Source organism: Lissotriton vulgaris, chromosome 1_1, assembly GCF_964263255.1.
Source record: "Lissotriton vulgaris chromosome 1_1, aLisVul1.2, whole genome shotgun sequence".
Lineage (NCBI taxonomy): Eukaryota > Metazoa > Chordata > Amphibia > Caudata > Salamandridae > Lissotriton > Lissotriton vulgaris.
The window spans coordinates 792217272-792241966 of NC_141685.1; the positions used below are offsets into that span (position 1 = coordinate 792217272).

Here is a 24695-nt window from a genome sequence, read left to right on the forward strand (position 1 = left end):
AATAGATCTAAAACGGAGGTGTTGTACTGCTCCAATGATCATGTTCCACGCTCCTTGCCAGAGGAATTCTGGCCTCCTTTTTCGGGGGCAGTGATAGCAGCAGACTCTGTTCGCAACTTGGGAGTTATGTTTGGTCCTAACCTTCAACTGGATGTTTTTGCCAACAAGACCATTGCCACTTGCATGGTATTGCTTCGCATGCTACGCAAAGTCCTTCCTATGCTCCCAGCTTCGGCTAGATCTGAAGCTGTGCGGGGATTATACTCAGCAGGTTGGACTATTGCAACGCATTGCTTTTGGGTGCACCTAAGAACTTGGTTGATAAGCTCCAACGGATACAAAACATGGCAGCCAAGTTGGCCTCGTCTCGCCCGCGCATTGCCTCGTCCACCGCAGCTTTGCTTGATCTCCACTGGCTACCTGTCCAGCAACGGATTCTTTTCAAGGCCTCGTGTCTGGTCTTTAAGGCGCTGCATGGACAGAGACCTGTTTTGTTGCAGAATCTTTTTTCCTGGTACACTGTCTCACGAACCTTGCGCTCCTCCTCTGCATGCCTGGTAACGGTTCCTAGGTTTCAGAGGTGAATAATGGGTGGTCGATCTTTCAGCTTTGCTGCCGCCAGTCTTTGGAATTCCATTCCGCTCCAATTGAGGAGCCAAAGTGAATTTCCTTCCTTTAAGAGAAATGTAAAAACTCATCTCTTTCCTAGAGTAGCGTGATCTCTGTGACCGTGTGCTAGTCTGTCTATCAAAGCGCCAGGATACCCTTTGGGTGGCAGTGTTTTGCGCTATATAAGACTGGAATACAATACAATACAATTAATATGACATTGGAGTACTGAGATTGACAAGGCCTGACCAAAATTAACCACATGGCTGCTGGGCGTTTTCCCCCCCCGTGCTGGAAAATGCCATTTTAGTGGCACCATGACGAGCTGAGCTCGTCATCAGCACACGACACCCGTGGGTGATGACGAGCTGAGCTCGTCATCAGCATCGAAAGGGTTAAGTTCAATGATATGGCGCGTTTAAATTAGGAAACCTTTGATAACTCGGTCCATGTAGAGTGTAGATTTCCATTGCCAACATATCTTTCCCATTGCATATTAGAGTACTTTGTTTACCACTTTTCGATTGCTAGGGAAAAAAACACAGGTTGATATATTTCAGTGAACTGACCAGACCACAACAAGTATCTCTACCTAGCACGCCCTTTCATTGCCAATAACTGCTTAGCACTACCCCTTGTTATAAACAGAGTGGATCGATCAACTTCTATGCACAGCCAGCCTTCACCTGTTATTAGTGCTTCAAATCCTTAGTATTAGCATTCCTTTAATGGACAGTCCTGTAATTATGGCAAGCAGGACCAGAGCTGCCACCCAAACGTTTATAACTAATCGGGTAGATGGAAATATTTTTTCCAGTGATCAAGTATGGTGACATTGAATTGGATATAAAAACTGTTCCAGGAATTGGCTGAGCAAGACCATGCCAGTTACTCATTTACATTTTTCAGAAGAAAGTACATGTTCCCATGGCAGTGTCTATAGCTGCTGCACCCCCTCCTCATCCCCCCTCCTATCGGAGCGTGAATCCGCTGATGTGAGCAGTGATGTTATCTTTTTACTGGGTGACTGTGTGGGTGACCAGGTGCCTGGGCCCAAGGTAGCTGGAATGTCCATATGAATCCTCTGAACAAGATTGGGGGTGGCAAGCAGGTATACACAGATGGCTAAGCCTGACTACACATGAAACACACAAAAGGTGATGGTAGGCTGCTTGCAATAAGCTTAACCACTGTCAATCACTCGAGGTAGCACTCCAACCCATCCTTCTTTTGCTCACCATTCCACTTCAGTTTTGACCCAGGCATATGCAAATCAATCTGAACTCTGCTACTCATAGGAACCGTCCAGCCCGAACTGCCAGGCCAGGTACCATGAACCAGAACACAAGCAATCTAGGACCGGTTTCGTCTTAGCCATGGGCCTATCAGCCATCACAGCTTGGTTACAGTGACATGGTGAGCATAGGACACATCTGGGTATACACATGCCACCTAGGGTGGTACATGAAACACTCAAAAGGTGATGGGAAGCTGCTTGCAATACGTCTAACCACCGACTATCACTCAGGGTAGCACTCCAACCCATCGTTCTTTTGCTCACCATGCCAATCAGCCTTGACCCTAAACCTCATGGGAACAGTCCAGCCCGAACTGTCAAACCAGGTCCTCCCTCAGAAGAACCAAGCTGATGAGACGAAAACTAGGGCAAAACCAGTCCTGGATTACTTGTGTACCGGTTCAGGGAGGACCTGGCTCTGCAGTTCAGGTTGAACTGTTCACAAAGGAGCAGGGCAAAATGCACTTGCATATGGGTGGGGCCAAACTGAGGTGGCATGGTGAGCTAAAGAACAATGTGTTGGAGTGCTACCCCGAGCGATTGCCAGTGGATGAAAAAACTGCAAGCATTCCTCCAATCACCTTTTGAGTGTTTAAAGTCTGACTATACTTAACCTCAAAGCAACCAACTTTCCTGTGCTACGATAGTATCAGATCCTGCGCTCCAGCCCATCCCCAGTGAGCTTGAGCACCACCGCTCTGTCCTGTGCCCAAATCCAACCACGAGTATCAGAGCGCTTCTTAAAAGTGAAATGCAGAGGCCAAACCTCACAGTTCCTACAAACTAAACCTCAGGTCTGAACCGTCTGGATTCTGACAAAGGGAAGCTTGTGTTTTTGCTGCTCAAACTGTGCAAGTCCATAAATAATTCACTACTGCATCATTAATAGGAGCAGTAAGATTAAATTTAATAATGACAGTGCTATGAATCAATCTGAAAGTAGAAGCTATCTAACCAAAGCAGGTACAGAATGTGATACAAGTGCCATAGGTCATGCTATTGAGTATCAAACTGAAAGTAGAAGCATTCAAATGACAGCTTTCCACTGGCACTGTGTGAGATCTATAACCGATTGATCCTAGCCCCCACTCTTTCCTATATTTCTTCCAGTGATTTGTTTTCTGGAGCAATTCAGCAAGCTGCTGGGGCTAGTACACATTCCTCATGGACCAACCCAAAGCTGCCCAGAAGCGGGGACAGTGTGCTATGATCTCTGCACCAATCATATTGTTCTGGTGGCATTCAATGTATATAGGGACACCAAAAGTAAATTGGTGCAGACAATGTGATTAGTCAGAATTGATGTTAAGTACTAGAACTCCAGGTCAGTAATTGGTTCATGAATATCACTTGAGAAGAGCTGTACACCTGTGTAGCTGAAAAGAACTGAGCCAGGGATGGAACCCTGCGCTCTGCTATACCCCTTCCAGTATAAGACCAAGTCGGGGTCAAGATGCTGAGAGCAGCGCTGATGTAACTTACCAGCAAAAAAGGAGACCTGCATATCTACAAAGAAGGTTGAACTGCATCTTTTAGGAGAAGTGTCTGAATGAAAGTGGGGTACAGAGCCCAGCTGACAGAGGACCTATGTGAGCAGTTTTCAGACTACCCCAGCTCCAGGACACAAACTCGCCTCAAGCCAGCTGCTTAGGAATCGATCGCCATCATCATACACTGCTGCACAACACCAGAAGGGGCCTGGGAAATAGCCACTGCCTTTCACGAGGGCGTGTCTGCTATATCCCATCCGCTTCCCCGCCTTCCCAGCAGCACAAAGCCTGTGAGCGCATACCTGTTGCTTTTGCACGTCTTGAGGAGTATCTCAAATTCTAACCCTAGCCTAGGAATTCAGAAAGGTAACCAGAACTGTGCTCTCATCGCTCTCTGACATGACTTTAGGAGTATTAGCTTTTGAGGGTCTAGTTCTTACCTAAAAAGATACAATGTCTCCCGTTTTGTCCTTGACAGCTTAACTGCTAGTTCCACACGACTGCTGGTTCCTTATATACTAGGCCCAGAATTTATGTGTGCCATCGGTAATCAGTATTTTGAGGTACTGGCACCAGCAACAAGTTATTACGCTCACCTAACAGCTTCATAGCTAGCAGGACTCCAATAGACTGTCTATTCCAATGGACAATAAACACCCTTCTATAGTCCCAATGAAAGAGCAATTTGTACTTGCCATGGAAGATGGGCACTTCACTCTTTCGACAGGGAGGTCAGCAGGCAATACAGAGGATCCGGAGACGTTTTGTGTTTAGGCGCATCAATAAAATGAGCATCCTAGCACCAGCATTTAAAATTAAGAGAACAGATGTGCCTAAATGTTGGGGTCCTGTGCTCAGCATACCATAGGGCCAAAGTGCAACAATCTGAAGAGGCGCACCATCGCCGAAATTGGTCTGATGTTGCCTGTGCTCCTCACTATAGGGTATCCAGCCTGCTCCTATCTGAGAAGGACCAAGGCTAATTTGCAGATGACTGAGGGCAAAGTGGGCAAAAAAAGTGATTACTTTGTGGCCCAAGGAATTACCAGCAGCGGAGTAGAATTCAAATGCCCCACATCTCTTCCAACACTATGTCAAAAAATAAAATCACAGTACTGCCAACAGACGGATACTTTCCATCTTAGTAGTGGAGTAACCTCTAGCCCTGTGATGTGTTACACAGAGAGATAGACACTCAGGGTTATGGTCTTCCCAATCCTTTCGCAAGAGTTGCTTTATTCTCTGGTGTTCCATAGTTACTAGTTTGAAAACGCCTTCCGATGAATAACACAGCCCACATGCTCAAATATTATACAGTATACAATATGGGTAACCACGAATAACGGGGAGGTACTTCAGAGAGGGTCTGCCAGTGACATTAAAATCGATAAGGAGAGTAAAGTGCAAATCTCGAGTTGTGTGAACGTCATGCAGAACCTCCAAGGTGACAAGCAGCCACTTAACATACAATAGCTCTGTAGTAATGTGCGTATACCTTTAAGGTTGATTAGAATTGGAAGCTAAGACATGTCATAAGAATGTATGTGTATTAACTGTTGTACTAGAATGTTATTATTCATTCCTGTGCTGTTCCTTTGGTGAGCTGCATGCACTATTTACTAAATCATTTATGGAATTTATGTATAAACCCGTTAAGTGCGGTGCACGTTCAGCGGATGTCGCGTGCACAACCTCTGTAGTGCTGCGCACGTCCGCTGAACGTTCGCACTAGCGCGGAATTTGCGGCGCGCTAAAGGGGTTAAGAGTGATTACTACACTTAATTTGACGACGAGCGGGATTTGAAGAATAGAAGATTCTGCTTATTTGAAGACGGACCCACGGAGTCAAATCCACACGAAAGAAAGCAGGAAGACACTCAACCACTTTTGGATGTTCTTCACCTTGGTTCGTATGCGTCTATGCTATATTTTCGTGACGGAACTACACAGAAAATTTAGTTCACCTTGGGAGGTCTAGTAAGTGACTTTTGTGTTTTTGTTTCAAATGCAAAGTTTTTCTTACTGTCTGTTAGGTGCAACGACAGGAAACGCTTTTCAAATAACGCGCTGTTAGCTCTGCACGCATTAGAAGCTTTCATCATCTGCGCGTTCCTCAACCACACGTCACTACTCGAGGGAACATTTACAGTAACAGAGAAAGGACTGCACGTTTCGACGATGTCACGTTGATTCCTCATGCACGGAAGACATTTTTGTTTACATCTTTATCTATTTCTTTGCAGGTGAGGAAATAAACAAATTAGAACAAAAACTCTTTCAAGTTACAGTATTTAATTACTTCTTTAATTACTTCTTCCCTATTTCTGTTCAACGGTGCATGCAGTGATACAATTTATAATGCTTGAGGTTGAATAGGAAGATTTTCAGTACTCCATTCTTCGTTGGATTCTTTTAAGGCAGCTATCCATTGGAACTTTTTACATTTACGTCTGGAACTGGTAATTTTGGAATTCTGTTTGTTTGGAAGTGCCTAGTTTTATGCTTTTTAGCGTATTTCTTGTCATTTTAGACATGCCTGAAACTGGTTCTGAGTCTACTTCTTCAAGGACAACCGCATCAGATGTCTCACTGTCAAACATGCATATCAATTCACCCAAAGAATTCTTACAAACACCAGGAAAACCTGTAGTAGAGCGGTTAGACTGGAAAGAGTATTGCAAATCTAGAAGATATCAGTGGACTTTTCTCAGCGGAGAGGGGAAAAAAAGGATATTATATTCCTTAGGTACCTAAGGTTTTTAGTGAATTGCATAAACATGAGAAGTGAGGGTGATATGGATGTCTTTAAAATGGCCATTTTAGATTTAGATGACCACTTCCCTCCTTCTGTATGTATTGCCGTCACTAGACTCACTTTCTTTCACAGGAAACGAAACATGAAACTATAGAAGAATATGTATCAGCATTAAAAAAACTGGCAAGTGTAGATTTGCACAACTACACGACGAGTTTATTCATGACCAGGTTGTCATGTATACAAAAAACAATAGCTTACAGGATAAGTTATGGATAGAGGGCAAAGGGTGCTTGAAGGATATTATTGCAATGGTAAAGAAAGCTGAACTCTTGGAACGTTGTGCAAAAGCTACACATTCCAAGGAAAAAAAAAAAGAATCGGAAGTTGTTGGAAAGGATGTAGAAAAAAAATCTATGTACAAAAATTTCGGAGGTACAAAAAATGAAAAGAGAAAGGGAAATAGTACCGAGCAAAAGAAATATAGTTATTTAATTTGTTACAGATGTGGTAGTTAATCCCATTCTGCAGCGTATGAGAAGTGTCCTGCCAAATCCGCAAAGTGCTTAGAATGTGGTTTGATTGGGCATTTCTGGAGGGTTTGCAGAAGTAAGCCTCAATAAAAGTCTAAAGGGAAAGTTGCCTGTATTCAAGAAGGGGATGAAGAGTCACTCAAGCTCTAGTGAGGATAACATGCAGGTTAACTGTATACAGAAGAAAAAAGTAGTACTAAATAGCACAAATAATTCTTCTTAAAAACCGTTGTGTTTAGTCTCCCTGTCCAATTAGCTGCAGATTCTGGTTCCCCCTTCACCATTGTGTCCCAGGATGTTTGGAAAAGTAAATTCATTAACAATATCGGTATTTGATGAGAACCAAACGATATCTCAGCAGAAAGTTTCACAGGAGAGAAAATTGACATGTTGGGTTTCCGTACCTTAATATTTCGCATCAAGGAGAGACATTCTGTTGGGAAACTATATATAGCCAAGGAAGGGCCATCGGTTTTGGGGTGGAAAGACCAAAGTTTGTTGAACATCATATTTGATCCGAACAGTAAGGAGCAGGTTTTACTCTCATGAGACGGTGAGGACACCAGGAAGGGGGTGTTACAAGAGTTGCTAACGGTATGGGAAGGCTCAAGGGTTTTACTCATCAGATTCGGTTAAAAGAGGGAGCCGTTCCTAAAATACATAAAGCAAGGAATATTCCCTTTATAGTTAGGGAAGAAGTTAAAGGGGAGTTAGAGAAAATGTTAAGTAACAACGTCATTGAGCCTGTGGAAGCGGCAGAATGGGTTTCTCCTTAGGTTGTCGCTCGGAAATCCAATGGCAAGGCCCGTTTGTGTGCGGACTTAAGATATCTTAATACCAATATCTCGATTGACCAGTTTCCCCTTCCCAGAATTGACGAAATGTTGTCTTTGACACACAATGGCAAGTGGTTTTCCACGTTGGATCTTTCTGCTGCATATCACCAAGTGGTATTAGACAAAGGGAGCAGGCATTTTACCACATTTTGTACACCATTTGGCTGTTACAGATTCAAACGGATGCCTTTTGGGTTGGCATCAGCCGCTGCTGTGTTTCAGAGGCTGATGTTGAACCTATTTGGTCACATTCGTGAGGTCGTATTCTTTTAGGATGACCTTTTAATAATGGGAAAAGACAGATCACAGCATGATGCCATTCTCAAAGACAATGGGTTAATCGCTGAAGGCAGCAAATGCAAATTTGCAGAAAAATCTGTTACATACTTAGGTCATGGGTGGATCAGGCATCAAACCGAAGAGCAATTTAGTAGAGACCACCATCAATGCCCCCTCACCCCAGTCAAACGATGAGCTAAGATCTTTCCTTGGGTTAGCAGAATTTTATTCGAAATTCGTTAACAATTTCTCACAAAAAACCTATGACATGCGGTTATTAATGAAGAACAAAGCTACCTTTGTACGGAATGACGCTTGTCAAAGGTCTTTTGATAGCATCAAGGGAGCGACCGCTAGTGCTCCTACATTACAAGGATTCGATCCTCTCGCAAACACGTTTGTCACTACGGATGCCAGAGGCACTGGTTAGGGGGGTGTTTTGTATCAAATGTCTGAACAGGGTAAAGAGGTTCTTATAGCCATTGCGTTGCGTTGCGTTCTCTTTCTCTGACGGAAAAGAAGTATTCAGTGATAGAGCGAGAAACATTGTTTTGTGTATGGGCCATGGGGAATTTGAGAAAATGTATTTGGGGGAAGAAATTTGTTATACGTTCTGGCCATAAACCTTTAACTAAATTGTTTACTACGGAAGGTCTATCAAGAGCTTCGGCAAAAATAGCTAAAATGTCAATGAGACTTCAAGATTTTGTTTACGAAGTGCAATATGTTCCTGGAACAAAAAATATCATTGCTGATTTTCTCAGTAGACTTTCCTTACCCCTTAAAGAGATTGATCCTGATCCATGGGGGACTTTTGTGTCGCTGGGGTGTTTACTGACACTTCTGCTTTAGGGAAGGATGATTGGGAAGAATATAAGAAAGACTATATTTTATTAGATGTAAAAAGCAGGATCACTAATGGGTGGTCTAACAAGTGCAAACTCAAATTGGAGTTAAGAGCATTTTGGGAGGTACGGGATGAATTGAATGTGGAGGGTGAATTTATTTGTAGAGGGGAAAAAAATGTGCCACCTAAAGGTATGCGAACAAGGATTGTTCCCATTTGCCATGAGGGTCATCCGGGTGTATCTCGCACAAAAAGAAACATTAAATATTGGTGGCCAATAATTGATTTGGACATCGAAAGATTTGTACGGGATTGTGTTCGTTGTGAGTGTTAAGACGAGGCACAAAAGACACTCAATCCTCCCATGTCCTCACTTGCTTGTCCTAATTTGCCATGGGAGATCGTTGCATTAGATATCATGGGACCCATAGTTTGGCAAGATGGTATTATCAAATACATTTTAGTATTAGTTTACCTTTTTTCAAGTTGGATTGAGGTAGATAACGTTATGAAAGTAGACACTGAAACGGTTATTAGTTTCTTAGAGAGATGTTTTTTGAGAGACGGGTTTCCTGTATTCATTTCAACAGACAATGGAGTTCAATTCAAATCAGATTTAATGAAAAAGTTCATGGAGATTACTGGTATTGAACAGAAATGTGCTGCTTTGTATCATCCTAGAGGTAACTCAGTTGTTGAGAGTCAATAGAGTTTTTAAAGGTGTTTTACAGTTAGCAAAAAAAGGCAACAAAAATTGGTGTGACGAACTTAACAAGTTGATATGGTCGTACAGAATAACTGTCCATGATACAGTGGGGGAAAGTCCTTTTGGATTAATGCGTGAAAGGTTTCCCCATTGCAGGATTAATCCTGGATGGATGGGTAAAAGCAAAAAATATGATTGGGATTCTGATCAAGTTTGAGAATCCATCATCAATTCACAATGTAAAAATAAACTTTATTTTGATGCAAAACATGGTACCAAGGAAGTTTGTATTAAGGTTGGACAGTGTGTCGGACTGAAATGTGGAAAAAAGGTGGGCAAGTTGCAATCTAGGTTTTCCGATCCTAGGGTTGTGACCAAAGTCATGCATAACACAGTTGAGCTGGATGAAGGTAGTGTCCATCATATGAGTCGAATTTCCATCTCAGATGACACTTGTGTTAGAAAGAAAACTAGTAATTTTGAAAAGAAGAAAGATTATTGGTGGATGGAAGTTTTGCCTTCTTTTGAAAAGGGAAAGGATGTTACAAAGGATGTTGGTGTTACAGGTTCTGAAGTTCAGGATTCTACTTCTCATGTGTTGGATGGGTTGGATGGGTGTACTCTGTCTAGGTTAGGGAATGGATCGAATGTTGAAGTTTCTCAGGAGATGGAGAGTAGAAGGGGTGAGCTGGCGTTTGATTCTGCGGGGATTGAATCTGATGATCAGGTGAGAGTAAGGGAATCAGGCTGTTCAAATGGAACTTTGGTTGAAGAAGGTAATGGGAAAAATAAATCAGCAAGTATGGAAGACGCATTGTTACCCCAAAGAAATTTGAGGACTATTTGTTTAAAAAAAAATGTTTTTGTTTATCCTGTTCTCATTTTTTTTATTGTTTGTGTTTCATTAAGAAGGGAGATGTGTAGTGTGTGTATACACATTAGAATTGGAAGCTAAGGCATGTCATAAGAATGTATGTGTATTAACTATAGTACTAGAATGTTATTATTCATTCCTGTGCTGTTCCTTTGGTGAGCTGCATGCACTATTTGCCGCTGAACATAAATAAATCATTTATGGAATTGATGTATTAAGTGTGATTACTACAAGCTCATCTTCAATTTTATGCTGTATATGGGTTCTAAACTCATGCACTATTGTGAACAAGCTTTTTGGAGTGTGATAATCTAAACCTAGAATTAAACAAGGACTGAAGGAGGCAGACTCCTGGATTGAGTACTGGTATGTCACAGCAGTAGAAACTTAGCTAGCGTACTCCATGCTGTGACGCAATGATCGTGATCATCATCATTTTGGAAAGGCAGTTGCGCAAGGTGAGTAGTATGGGACCCATGTATAACAATTGTTTTTTAAAGGCTTTAGAACAACGGAGTATAATGGCGTTTTGGGCCATTATTCTGGCCAGGAAGGAGCTAGACTTGTTTTTTTCACAGAAAGGATTATTTTGTGTCAAAATATTTATATGTGTATCACAGCACTTGAAAGATATTACTAGGTATTACATTACACCCTGTGTTATAATTATTTAGCATGTGGTAAAGATCTCACCCCCACCTGGCCCACTTGTAATAGACGCCTCTGTCTTACAACTTGTGTAATGAGAAACGCTAGGCCCGTTGAGAAAAGTAGGTTATGAATTCTTGGTAATCTATGGAAACACTGTCTATGTTGCATAGGTCATCACTTAGGCTTCCACGTCATTCTGATTACAATAAGAATGGCTAGTTTTATTTTATATAGCCCTTCATACCTCACTTCTGCAGCTTGTAAGAACTGTATAAACCACATGGTGCGATTACTCCCTCATGGTACTCACTTTACAGATCTTTCGGGAGCTTGGAAGTTGGAGTCAAGCTAGTCAGGAATGGAACTCATGACCTGCCAATCACTGCTTTGTTGCAGCCGACAACGTCCTGCTCATTGAACTATCCTTCCGCCTTAGCCCAAAAAGGCAAAAATTTAAATTTTGTTTTTTAAACAAACGTATTTTAACCATTTCTAAATGTCAACATTCTTTTTAAAAAAAAAACTACCAACCACTGAGTTCAATCGGCGTTTCAAATCGGTAAACTTAGACTACTCGACAAAGCTATTCTCTGAGAGTGATTTGCTCAAACACAGCAATTTTTCAATTTAACTGGAGTGCAATAGTACCCGAAGCTCTGGGTCACCTTAGGTAAACTATCCCCACCAGAGATACTCCCAGGTAATCCCTGACTGACCCAAGACTGAAAGACTAGGTAAAACAAGCCCAAAGGTCTACTAAAGAAAAAGTGAAATGTTGCTTACAGCATATTCTTCTGGCGTGACTTTGAGAACATCAAATACCACAGCATCGAAGCTTTTCTTTAATTCTGAGGAAGCTTTGTCACTCAAGGACTCTGAGCTGCTACTCTTCTGCCAAAAGAAAAAGAAGGCATCATTTAAAAATACATTAAATGTGCAAAAACGACGTCTTGCAAATGCCAACCTGTCTCCATGGGAGAAAGATTAAATGAAGGTTTATTTCACCAGGAGGAAGCCTACGACTGATATTTGACAGTAAAGGAGAGATATGTTGAACGTGCCAGAAAGTCTTAGGGAGCAGAGGAACCATTCTCACATGAGTCAGTGAGAAAGAGAGGGAGGGCTAGAAGAGGAAAGTAAGGACTAGAAGAAGAGGGGACACAAGGGGATTGAGAGAGATAAGCGGGAGATAAAGGGGCGAAGCAGATAGAAACACGCGAGGGGATGAGAGTTAGACAGTGTAAGAGAAAGGAGTCAGAGAGAAAATTGAAATTGAGGTACAGAGAGAGTGAGAGACTAGAAGGAAGGAGGATTGGTAAGGAAAAGGGAGAGAGAGGGACACATCCTGCAACTATTAAGGATAGCAAACTCTGGACAGCATTTTTTATTTTCTTTAAGAATGCCCCTCTTCAATTATGAAAAATTTAGGACCAGAATAAATTCGAAATCAAGACTCAGCGGTGAGGTTGTGAGATCGGTCTCAGTCCACGTCATTGAATCTTCACAGGTGCCTGTAAACACCTGGGCCAGACCAAACAACTAATAGAAGGGCTGACTGAGGTGGAAAGCAGGTCTCTGTCAGCTTACCTCTGAAGCAGTAGCTACGACGTTAGCAATGCTCGGCTGTCCATTCATGAGGTCCATCCTTCTCAGACCATGAGTGCTAGGTGTGCACCAAAGGGCTTTTGGTCACTTTATTTCCATGGCAGCAGCACAGCGGTCATCACTCCTACAAGAGAGGAAAGCCCAAGTCAAACAAAGTGGCACATAAGCCATTAGAAAAAAAGTAAGCAATTTCATAAAAACATCTTTTTTAACACCTCCATATCCCTTGCCCAATCAAAACCTTGTCCCTTTAACAACGGAAAATATGAAAGTGAATATAACTTTAATAACTCTAGAACAGGCTTCTCCATAGAGTAGCTCCCAAGCCACTGATCACTCTCCAGCTACCTGTAAGTAGTTTCCCTATAAGCAGCTCAGCCATCAAAATTTGGCGTTTTTGCTTGTACAACAAAATGGAAAAGTGTGCATTTGAAGATGAAAATGTATGTATATTCAACACATATGCAGATGTTTGGAGAAAATGGTTGAATTTTCAAATATATATAAGGCTGATATTTGAGTGATATATATGAGGCATTGTACCTTCGTGTCTGGGGCATTGCAGTAATGGTTTTACCAGTGTAAACATATTTCTAATTGAAAATGTGATGGGGGACACTGGTTACTAATATCGCCTTGGTGCTGGGAGCATTGCAGCTGTATTATGTATAATATAATATATATGCGGGGTCTGGTGGCTCAGTGGACTAATGCATCTACTGTAGGGGCTTGTGTTCGACTTTATAGTCACAGGTTTTTATCACGGCGGGTTCACTCAGCCTTTCATCCATCCGAGGTCGGTAAAATGAGTGCCACTGAGTTGGGTAACAATAAACTCCTCGATACCCTTGGGTGATACGTGCGCTTTACAAACATGTGTTATGTTCCGTTGTAAAGGTCTTGCAAATTTTTTATATTACTGCTGGTAACTCTGCCTGGTTAACTGAGGTGATCACTGCTGGTAATCTTGCACAGGGTAGCCACTAATGTAATTTTGTCAGATGAGGTCACTATTACAACATTATTATTATTAGTAGCTTGCGAGGATTTTTTAATGACCAATAGCTCTTATTACAGAAAAGGTTAGGGATGAATGATTTACACGCTGCAACCACAAGAAGGAGAAAGCAAATTACTATTGTAATACATGCACAGGGGCTGGAAGGGTTTTTCAGGCATTTCTGTAGCAGTATCTTGCATGCACCCATATCTCTTAGCTTGCATTTTCCATGCCATCACATCACTAAGTTGAGATCATTCACAGGGCCTTTCAGGTCATACAGTTCTTACACCAGCTCCGTCTGCCCAACAACGGCAACTCAATGGTTTTAGGGATTGACTTATCCAATATTACCCCTTCCTGTTCCCTCACCAACCACCCTCGTCTCTTATCACCGCTATATCATGCCGACCAATTTCCCTTTCTCTGCTGCTCCGAAGGACATATTCTAGAAGAAAGGTTTGGCTTTCACATGGACTGGGGCCTTTCCTTAGTTATTCTCCCCTCCACACCACACTATTCATGACACCTCACATGATGACCCTCTAAGATGCTATATCTAGGTGTGAATTGTCCATGTTGGTGAAACTGTGGGGCCAACCGATCCCACATGTTTTATAACTCAGTTGTACTACACTCCCTTGGTACGAGTTTCTATCCAGTCTCTCTATTTGCTATTGAATGTCTGCAAATGAAGATGTGTTAAGCTGATGGTCACTCCCCAAAGTTTTTTTGTCTCCCGACTACCACCCTGCCCCTTGATCCTCCACCTCCCCAAATCCATTTGTAAGAAGGGGCTTGTACCCCTAGCACCTTCCCCAACCACTTCACCCCGAATTGGAAGATCTGTGGCATTCACATCAGTCTGGAAACAACCTCAAACAAGCTCCAAACACTAACGGAAGGTTATGTGTTGAGGAAAAACTGTGGTAAATCGCTACTTAACCAATGAGGGCAGCAAGAGATAATTTGATTTAATGTGACCCCATTTCATAGACTTCCAGCTACACAGGCTCCTCCTCAATCTGTACTGATGGTGCTTACCAATTTACAATGGAGAATATTTACTATATAGGTTTACCCATACAAACGTACAGAGCCTTCGTACTTTCAACAATAAAAAAAATACATTATTAGTCTCAACCACAAAGATCACATCATATTTACAAACCACATGATATACTGGCCTGTAAAGTAACTCTTCAAACAAAATGCTGCCAACAAATTATTACAAGATTCGGAACCTCATAGTTAATCATTATGGGTCACAGCTGATATGATCGTATGCAAAAGAGTGTCAGTGGGCACACTGAACCTTGCTTCTTGGGAGCATTATTCATCAATTAATTGATTTACTGATGCTATGGGTAAATCAGAGTGTTCGCCTTCAACATACTTTCCTTTAGTAATGAACGCAGATCTATTTGTGCAATGGTGTCCTTTACATCTGGTACACGTTTTCTCGATATGAGAGTCTCTTTGGACTTTCACTAGCCCACTGGAGAGTTATTCAATGTTAAGGGTATCATTCACACTCTTTGGGGAGCCTACGGGGATATTCTATGGGTGTCCCTGTTCATCGTAACATGCACAATAATGGGGGGAGTAGTACTGATATCCCGTTCAAACCAATTAACTTTGTTGACTGTGTGTGCTCCAATTAAATTCATTGCGTGTAATTTAAAGGATTGAACTGAAGAAGATTTACTGCAGGAAGTTGTACATTGGGAAAAAGAAATGTGTCTGATGCACCTAAAGGAGACAGATGTGAAAGTACCCTCACGTATATGTGATTTACACAGGACTGTTGATGCTACCTTCACAGACTAGTAGAAGCTTCCTCGAGGACTAGGACTGGGGTGGTTGTATTCAAAATCATTGATTTTCTAACAGGCAAGGGTTTAAAGAGGAGTTCTAACATATGGATGGCCTGCTGCTGGATAGGACTGGAGCGGTCACCCCTTCAGACACGTGTTCTTCTACATCCTGGACAAGAAGACATTTTATCAGACATGTTCCCCTAAAGAACAGGGTCAACATGGTCGCCCCGCTAGCCAGTTCTTCAACTGGAAAGGGCTCGAATTGCAGCCCATCCTATGTTTTTGTGAAGGAAAGGTTTTATCCTCCAACCTGTATGAAAGGTATTCAGTGATAGTCTTTTTGAAGGTGCAGCCTTCAAGCCTGTCCTATGAAGAGGGGTGTTTGCAATGCTATTACCAAATCTCATAAAAATACAAAGGCTACTTTGAATGCACTTGCATAACATTCCCAGGCCAGTCAGAAGCTTTTGTTGGACCACAGGCAAAAACAGTTGAGGGAAGCCTGACCCGGAGACCCTAGTTTCAATCACAGCTCCAAACAGGGTTATCCTGGACAATTACTTTTCTGCTATATGCTTTCTTTTCAGTGACATCACATTTGAGAGCACCTTGAATTAATTCAGCTCAGGGTGTGCACAAACCACAAAAATCTTCTCATATGTGGTATAATTGACAATGTTTCATCGATAACAGCAAAAAGGTAATGTTTAGGTGACACCAGGCAACTGACTTGCCTCCTAGGTCACTATTAAAATTGTCATCAGTGCAGAAGGGGAAAGAATGTGATACCCCATCCAGGATTGGAACTGCACCATGTCTAGACAGGAAACCTGGTTTCGATCTTGGCTTCCAAACTTGAGCAAACAGTGTAACCCTAGGTTATTATTTTTCTTTCCTGTCCCTCTGATTCCATGGTCACCACATCTGAGAGCACCATCAGGTAATTTAGCTCAGGATGCATACAGTAGAATCTCTCCTGGGTGTGATGTAAAAGATCATAATGTTGTTCCATCTATAAAAATAAAGGTTTAAATAGGATAAACAAGCAAGTGACTTGTCTCGTCAGTCGTTTATAAAATTGTCACAGCAGCCAGGTAGAAGTTCACCAATTCTAATAAAGGCCACAGTGCAGAAATGTAATCTAAGGCGCTAAATTGAAACAATCAAGAATAAATGTTTTATGTAAAAGTTTATACCTCAGCTATAAATACATTGGCAGTCAACAACACGTGCAGTAGGACAGTAGGTCCAGGATGAGTTCAAAGCGGTTTTCCTTATTCCCACAATGCTGCTTTTCCAGACAGGATGGGACAAAAACAAGGCTGCACAGAATTATAGGACCCAGCCATCACAGTCTCAGTACAACTGCCCTAGTGAAGCTGGTAGTGAGGCAGGCGATGCTTTAATGTTCGGTGTGTTGTTTTCAGCCTCAAGGTCTAGGATCTTCTACTTCCCACACCCAATCAGCTGCGATTATGGCTCGACAGCCTGGGCATGGCCCATTTCATACTGGAGGGTATGGTTACAGTGACTCGCCCAGCAAAACATGATGCATGCGCGGATGGCCTCGCCAAAAGCCTATTTTAAGCCCTCTTCAAGGAATTGGGCTGGCAGTACTTTGACAAATAACGCACCCTTTACCCTCGCCTGAGGCTGCCGAACATCCCCTTGGAACACGCACAGAGCTGCAGACCAGCTTTTAGTCAAGACACAGTACGTTTTACAAATTCAGTGTCAGACAGAGTTTCCCACGCAGCAACATTCCTGGTGTGTTTTCTGCGTCATTTGTTGGTGCATTGATAAGGACCGTGGTAATTTGCTTCCTTTCCGGACCAATGCGGCATCCAGTCAGCCTTCATTCTCCAGCAGCCGATACCTTCCTTAGCAATCCACTGGCCTGGGGGCCTATTTAGGTTCTCCCAGCGGCCTGGCCTGGCTAAACTACGTTTGTGCACTACTGTTGTTCATTCTCCCACTGTCCTGAAGAGGCTCTGAATCATAAGAGCCGAAATGCGTAGACACTACCAGTTGATGGGGTCTTTTTTCAACCTCTAAAACTTCTGAAATAGAACTTTGGTTACACACCAAGAAACACATGGCAAAATTGTCCTCCGTGTGTGCACCTCTTACAGACAATCTCCGGTATGGACTGTGCAATAAAAAGAAGTACAGCAATATTATGCAAAAACGGGTTGACTGTAGAACGTTTCTAGTGGTTACATGAACTATAACTAGTATTTCATTCGTAACTTGTAAAGCTCAGAATTGGCAACTATTCTTTCTTGTTCTTTTTCTCTTTTACTTTTTGTTATATATGTATATTTGTATTGTCAAGATTGCTTCACTAGGCACACCTCCGGTATCCAGATACAAGATTACAATGCTTGTAAAAAAAAAAAAGTCATAATAAATTATGTCTTGTATAGTCAAATACATCACCATTGATTCATTTACATTTTCATCATGTAAATTACATTTGCCAGAATCCACTCCCATAATCTACCAATTTTGTTCACATATACTGAACATGCCATATGAAGCAAGGACTGTTTCACAATATCCATAGGAAAGGTGGCAGACACCAAAAGGGGCAATATTAAAAAATACATGTTGATGGAGAAGAGAAACGAGGTCTGCCCTCCTGTATTTACTCCTGTTGTATGGAGACACCTGTAAACTACACTATAGCTCACCCACATACAATTTTAAACACAAGTCTAACAGTTTATCAAAAGCAGAACATAAATGTTGACATAAGTGAAATAGCCACACCCAAACTAGAAAACCCATAACTAGAAGACTTACACATGTAGGCACCTGGAAACCTAGCTTGTCACTTGCCTGTGCCCTCCAGTTCCTGCTTGTTCCAGACTGATCCAGTGACACCACAGCTGTCCGGTTTTTCCAGCTAGGGCTCTCCTGACCGATTATTCCCGCTCACCATTCTTCCCACAAACAGAAGCCCCACCCATCCTAGGACCTACTTAATGCAAGCTGCTGGTGCACCAAAGGCAAGTCAGTCTGCGCCCGTCCGTGCCTGGACCGTGCTCAGTGAGTATCAAGACAACTGGCCCTCCCGCCTCCGAAAGATACACCATCGCTAAGCTTTACACCCTCGATCTGGGAAGCTTTAACAAACACTGCCACCGCACTGATCCACGCTCCACAGAAGGACTCTTCACCTGCACCCACTTCACCTGCCAGTGCACACACACCAGCCACCGACCAGCACCACCCCAAACACACCAACTGAATAAGAACACTAACTAGTAGGAGTCATTCTTAACACACGCTTACTATGCAAGCATTCCACTGAATTTTGGGACCTAGTTGACACCCTGGTACCAGACAGTCTTCCTCACTGAGACCTGGCTAAAACTCACGTTCTCCCCGATATTGCCACAGCGATCCCTGTTGGATATAAAAAATCACTCACCACGACTGCACCAATAAGCCAGAAGGAGGAATAGCCATCATTCACAAAGAGACCATACAACGTACCACTACCACCACCACCTCCCTATGTAACATCTCAACTTCAAGCTCCACGCGGATGACAGGACAACCATCAGAGGCCCCTATCATACAGACCCCAAGGCCCACGCTCTAGCTTCTGCAACACCATCACAGACTTCATTGAGCCCCTAGCCTTAGATTCCAAGGACTACATCTTCCTTGGTGACCTAAATTTCCACATCAACAACCGTAATGACAAAAACACTGCACACACCTCAACAGTATGAGCAGCCTCAGATTGACACAGATCCTCCACCACCCTACATACACCACAGGACACAGGCTGGATCCAATTTTCACCTCCAGCAACCGCATCAAATAGAGCCATGTCACAGAACTCACATGGACCGATCACTACATTGTTCACTTCAGGATCCCCAGCCACCTCACCACCACCCCCAAGATGACTAACGCCCCCTACTGGAGGTGGAACAAAATCTTATCGAGTCCAGCTGGGCGAATTCCCTCTACACCTCAAACCCGAATACTCCCACCGACCTCGAACAGGGAGTGAAAAACTCCAACGCTTGGACCACCAACTGCACCGACCACAACATCCCCTTCAAGAGGAACATCCAGAGAAAATCCTTCAAAAAGGCTAGATGGTACAACCAAGAACTTAGAACATCGAAACGAGATCGCAAACATTTGGAGAGGAGATGGCTACCAGCAAGGACACATTTGACAGGGCAGCTTTTAAGGCCTCCCTCAACCTCTGTCACTGCTTGCTGACGGCAGCAAAAAAAGACAGCCCTTGCAGCACCCATCTAAACCTGCGCCAACAAAAAAATTTTTACTTTTCAACATAGTTATGGAATTCTCTAACGAGGCTGCTAGCGAAAACATCACACCCTCACAGGAGCTGTGCGACAATCTCACCCACTTCTTCCACGACAAGATTGCAACCATATCTAATAACCGACTTTTTCTGGCCCTTTTTAGAGGGAGGATGATGGAGAAGGACTCCAGTCTATCACCTTTATAGTATAGGGATGAGGACTATAAGTAGGATCTATTCATAAGGCACAGTAGTGCATTTTCGTACCCTTTTCCTTAGATCAGGGCTTATGAGCTTAAGCTAGGGAATAGATATATAAGTGCTAGTGATGATCCATCCTTTTGCAAGAGTATTAGCATATTTTCCATGGAGTTATGCGTATTTTGGGCCTGGTAGGCCTTAAACGGGACAGACTCCATCTTGCCTTCTGCCTGGTAGCTGGAGAGGCTTTCTAGGTCAAGTGTAATGTTTTAGTTTCAAGGTGTTGTTCGCTTGGAGAGAACCGGTTCAGGCTGGCCCTTATCGAAAGACTGTATTTCTCTCCACTCCGAAGACACAACTCCAGGCCGGCCGGCTGGGAACGTGTCCTTGGTACGGGGAGGTACAAGAATTTGGTGGGCGGCAGGTTACTGGCCGTAACTTTCCATGAAGGGACAGGCTTTGATATTAGCGAAAGTGTTAGGCAATGAGTCAGTTAGTTCGTAGGCGGCAGCTAGCCGTTAGCATCTATGCTATTAATTATTTTCGAGGCGGACAGACGCCATTTTGAAGTCCGAGAAATATTCTAAGACCGAGACTCTCTGAGAAAGACTGGAGGAGAAATAGCGCGGAGCGCATAGAGCCAGAGAGAGAGAGAGACGGTAGCTAATAGCGAGCAAGGTTCCAGTGCCTTGGAGGGAAGCAGAGGAGGTTGAGCCTAGCGGTGCAGACGTGTACTTGTGACGGCTGAGGTGTGACCCCGAGACGAGCCAAGACACAGAGACGAGAAGGGAACCTAGATGACTACCGAGCCCGACTTCATATTAACCAGGTGACCTCCGCCCTTTCCCATATTGAGCGCTCATCCTAACCCCTTTTGTCTCTTTCTTTGCAGAATATATATATATATATTGCATAGTATTGTGTTTGTGTTAACTGCTAATAAAATACCCCGAGTTCTTAGTGAACCGACATGTGCCTTGTATTCTTGTTCAATCGAGGTAACCGCACTTTCTAGTCAGGCATTGTTTGCATGAACGGATGTGATTCCCGATCAGGTAAGGAATGAATGAACAATGAGGGAAGGAGGGTACGTTTGATGTCAAGAGCAGAACGTACATATATACATATCAATTTGACAAGTCGTACTGATTTCGATTATTGTAGTTTTATCCCGAGTAGACAAGTGAGAGATTTCCTTCTTAAGTACTCATAGGAAAGTGATCGTCGTTAGTATACAGCGTTAATGAGAACACTGGGGGGACACAGTGTGTAGGTTCGCCGGATTGTGGACCGTGTGTAAGTGAGAGCACTGGGGGGACACAGTGTGTAGGTTCGCCGGATTGTGGACCGTGTGGAAAATGAGAGCACTGGGGCTGCAGACCCATGTGTGTAGACACGCCAGATTGTGTGTCGAGTAAGCACTGATAGTGATCAGTGTGTAAGGGTACATATTCAGACCTGCCCCAGGGTAGATTAGTCTGGGCCAAAGTGGCCGCGAGACTAGTTGGTATAAATAGGATATTGTAGAAAACCATGCATGTTTATTTCTATCTTCCCCATCCTTAGGTACGAGATGTACGTACATATATGTCTATACCCATTGTAAATACGTCCTGAGGTGGGAGGTGATTACGTTCCGGCTGGGTTAGAGGGGCCCCTAGGGGCTGATTCCATCTGAGCGGAAAATCCGGTCGTTACACCATATACAGAAACTTTGAATCCAAACCCACACCTACGGAATTCCTCAACAGATATGCCATCACTGTAACTGACACGAACCACACACTGACCATCTGGAATATGCTCTCCACCAAGGACATCACCTTCACCATGAAATCCATCCAAACGTGAGCTCCCACTAACCCATGCCCGCACCACATCAACCTTGGAAACCAAAGGATCGGCCAGGAACTTACCACCCTACTCAACACTTCCATCACTACTGCAACATTTCCCGATGCCTGGAAATATGCGAAAGTCAGACAACTACTCAAAAAAACCTTCTGCCAACCGCAGCAAACTCAAAAACTACCAGCCAAGCTCCCATTTCCAGCAAAGGTAATGGAAAAGATCATCAACAAGCAATTGATTATAAATTTGGAGGAGAATGAGTTACAACCAATCTGGCTTCCGCAGCAATCACAGCACTTTAATCGGCTACCTTGTGACAGCTGCCGTCATTAGAGACACCAATACAGGTGTCTCTAATGACGGAAGCTGTATTATCAGCCATTTGTTTTTAATACTGTCACAAGGTAGCCGATTAAAGTTGCCACATAGCTAACCTTGTAGCCAGTTTTAACCACATTCACCTTCGCTGCACTTCACTGAGCACACCAAGCTCACATAGGATTTTAGCCCAACAGTCCTCATTAATATTAAAACACCCCTGTGCTCCTCTCCTCCCTCGCAGCGAGGGGGTTGTAGCCCACGGCTGCATTCGGCTCTTCGAAGCCTGAAAGAGGTGTCCCGATCGACAGTCCTGTAGAGACACGTTTTAGTCCACATTGAGGACAACATAAACTTTAAAAATGTACTTCCCCTGGCCGCACTTTTGACGCAGTGCTTTATTCGAGTGAGTTATCTGCTCCTCTGCCGTTCACCAGACACACTGCTCCCTGATTGAGCGCCCGAGCCTGTGTCCTGCTCTACGTGAAGTGGGGAATGCGATATTCATTGGACCCAGCCTGAATTTGCACACCGACTACTTCAGTTTCAGCCCTGGGTTTTCGCCACGGAGCCTGTAGGAATTTTCCGTTCTGTATATCCATCTGGAAGCATCGTAGGAAGCTTTGTTTACTCATGTCCTATGATATGCTTCGCCTGACTAGGACTAGGACACTTGTTTAAAATTGGGTCTTTGGATCTTGAGAGACCGTGCTGATCACTGTATTTATGATATGTGCCCTTATGAAGGAAGCTCTTATTGGCACTGTTCCGAAACGCGCTTCGGTGCTTTCCCTGTACGCCTGATAAGATGTTGTTACTGTTTGAGTATGTATGTGTGTAGTGGTTTTGTAATGAGTCAGTGGTTGATAGAATGAGTGAATGATTTATGCGCCATTTTCCATTGCTCGCTGTGTTCTTGGGCTGATGGTGTGCCTTTTATGTGTGTTTTCTCAGACAATATGAAATTTTATATACAAATGAGATAAGTAAATGAATTATGTATTGACTTGAACTATTTATATCGGATATATTTTTCCATGAGAATAAAAATAAAACATAAAAATTTGAAAAATAATTAGCTGTTCTGTGGGAGTTTTCTGCTTAGTATTGGAACTTATTTGTCCTTTTTAATACTGGGAACTCCCTTTTCATGTTGTTCGCTATTTACTTTACCCTGGTGGGTTGTTCCCCCTCCCTTTATCCTGTTTAGGCTTCAGGGTCCCTCTTTTGTTTTTTGCACTGTAGCCCACGTAGAGACCAGGTCCTTCACGCCAAGAGGTACCCCTATGATAAAGCATAACACCTTTGGTGTGTGAGGGGAACCGTCATTAAAAGGGATCCCCTTCTAGCACACGGTTGATAAGGTTTCTCTGCACCTCATACCTCTATCCTGGACCTGAACTTTTTTGTGTTAGGCAGCATAGTCAGATCCCATGGTCTCAACATAATTTCCTATGTAGAGGTCACCCAACTCATCCTCTCACTCACCGATGACTCCACCACCAGAACTAACTTCCACAGATGCAGGACAAATATCTCCGATAGGATGAACAACAACTACCTACAGCTGAACATAGACAAGACGAAAGTACAGATTTTTAGCAACAGCAGCAACACATGGAACGACTCCTGGTGGCCATCAGAACTAGGACCCTCACCCATTCCCTCAACCATGCCTGCAATGGTGCAAGGACTCTTAGAAAAGGAACTTGCTCAGAAGCAATCTGCTCTCCTTTAACTCACTAACAAGTTATTAAAACTATTTTGTGTAAAACTAATGCGCACCACACCAATACGCGGGTTAGTGAAGCTTGCTTATGCGTTTGCTAACAAGAACAACATCAACGAAGGACTAAAACTGCCTTAAACGTGGAAATCTTTATTGTGCATGCGCCAACTGAATCTACGCAGTATGACGAGCTATTGCTTGGAGGGAAATTCTTGCACATGAGCAGAAGGTACTAAAATGGAGTCCTGAAGACTCGTGTGCATGCATCTGCTGGCTTGAACTAAATAGAGTGGTTCTTACTAGAGCTAACGCAGGGATGAGTCCAATAAATAAACTGGGATAGAGTAGAGGTGGGTGGTATACAGTGAAACCATTAATTTTTAAAGTAACATCTGTCTTTCTGACTTTATCACTAGCGCGTATTTGGCCCGCTTATGTGTAACTGAAGTGAGCGATGTGATGGTTGCGCATGGGCACTGAAAGTTAACCCGGAATGATGTCTTGGATATTGAACAAAGCCATGGTCGCAAAGTGTCGTAGCTTGGGAACGGACGGTGAAAAGTTAAACGATGTGAAACTGCATTCAGACTGTATACAATTTTGTTGCAAATAAGACATGAATGCGGGTGGGAAATAAAATTATGAATAAAAATGAAGGGGATGGGTTTGTGAACAATGGGCAAACTGATTTAGATGGCATGTAAGCATGGTGTGATTATCTTCCCCTTTGCCTGAACAATTAGAATTTGTATTTTTATATTTAAACTTTAGAGGGTGATATATGAAGAATGAAAGGTATAAATGAGATCGTTTTAGTTAAGTCAGATGAAGACTTGCCGAATGCAGAGCACGATTTGGGATCATCACCAGAAACCTCGGAATTATCATGGACTAATAGATCACCATGAAATCACAGATCAGGGCAGTCTCCTCCGCCTGCTTACTCACTCAGTGCACGCTGCATAAGATCTTCAAGTGGCTACCCTACACACAAGATACA

At 43.1% G+C, this 24695-nt stretch overlaps 1 protein-coding gene across 9 annotated transcripts in view; it reads right to left on the bottom strand.

Moving 5' to 3' along the window:
• The window catches only part of RALGPS2 (Ral GEF with PH domain and SH3 binding motif 2), a 1046762-nt gene that overhangs the window by 700477 nt on the left and 321590 nt on the right, over positions 1-24695 (bottom strand). For all 9 annotated transcript variants that reach the window (XM_086956407.1, XM_086956399.1, XM_086956386.1 and 6 more), the window contains exons 3-4: positions 12465-12606; positions 11661-11768 (exon numbers count right to left, since the gene is read on the bottom strand). In XM_086956407.1, coding sequence (XP_086812533.1) covers positions 11661-11768; positions 12465-12521 — 165 coding nt within the window. In that variant the 5' untranslated portion in view covers positions 12522-12606. The remainder of the gene's footprint in view (positions 1-11660; positions 11769-12464; positions 12607-24695) is intronic.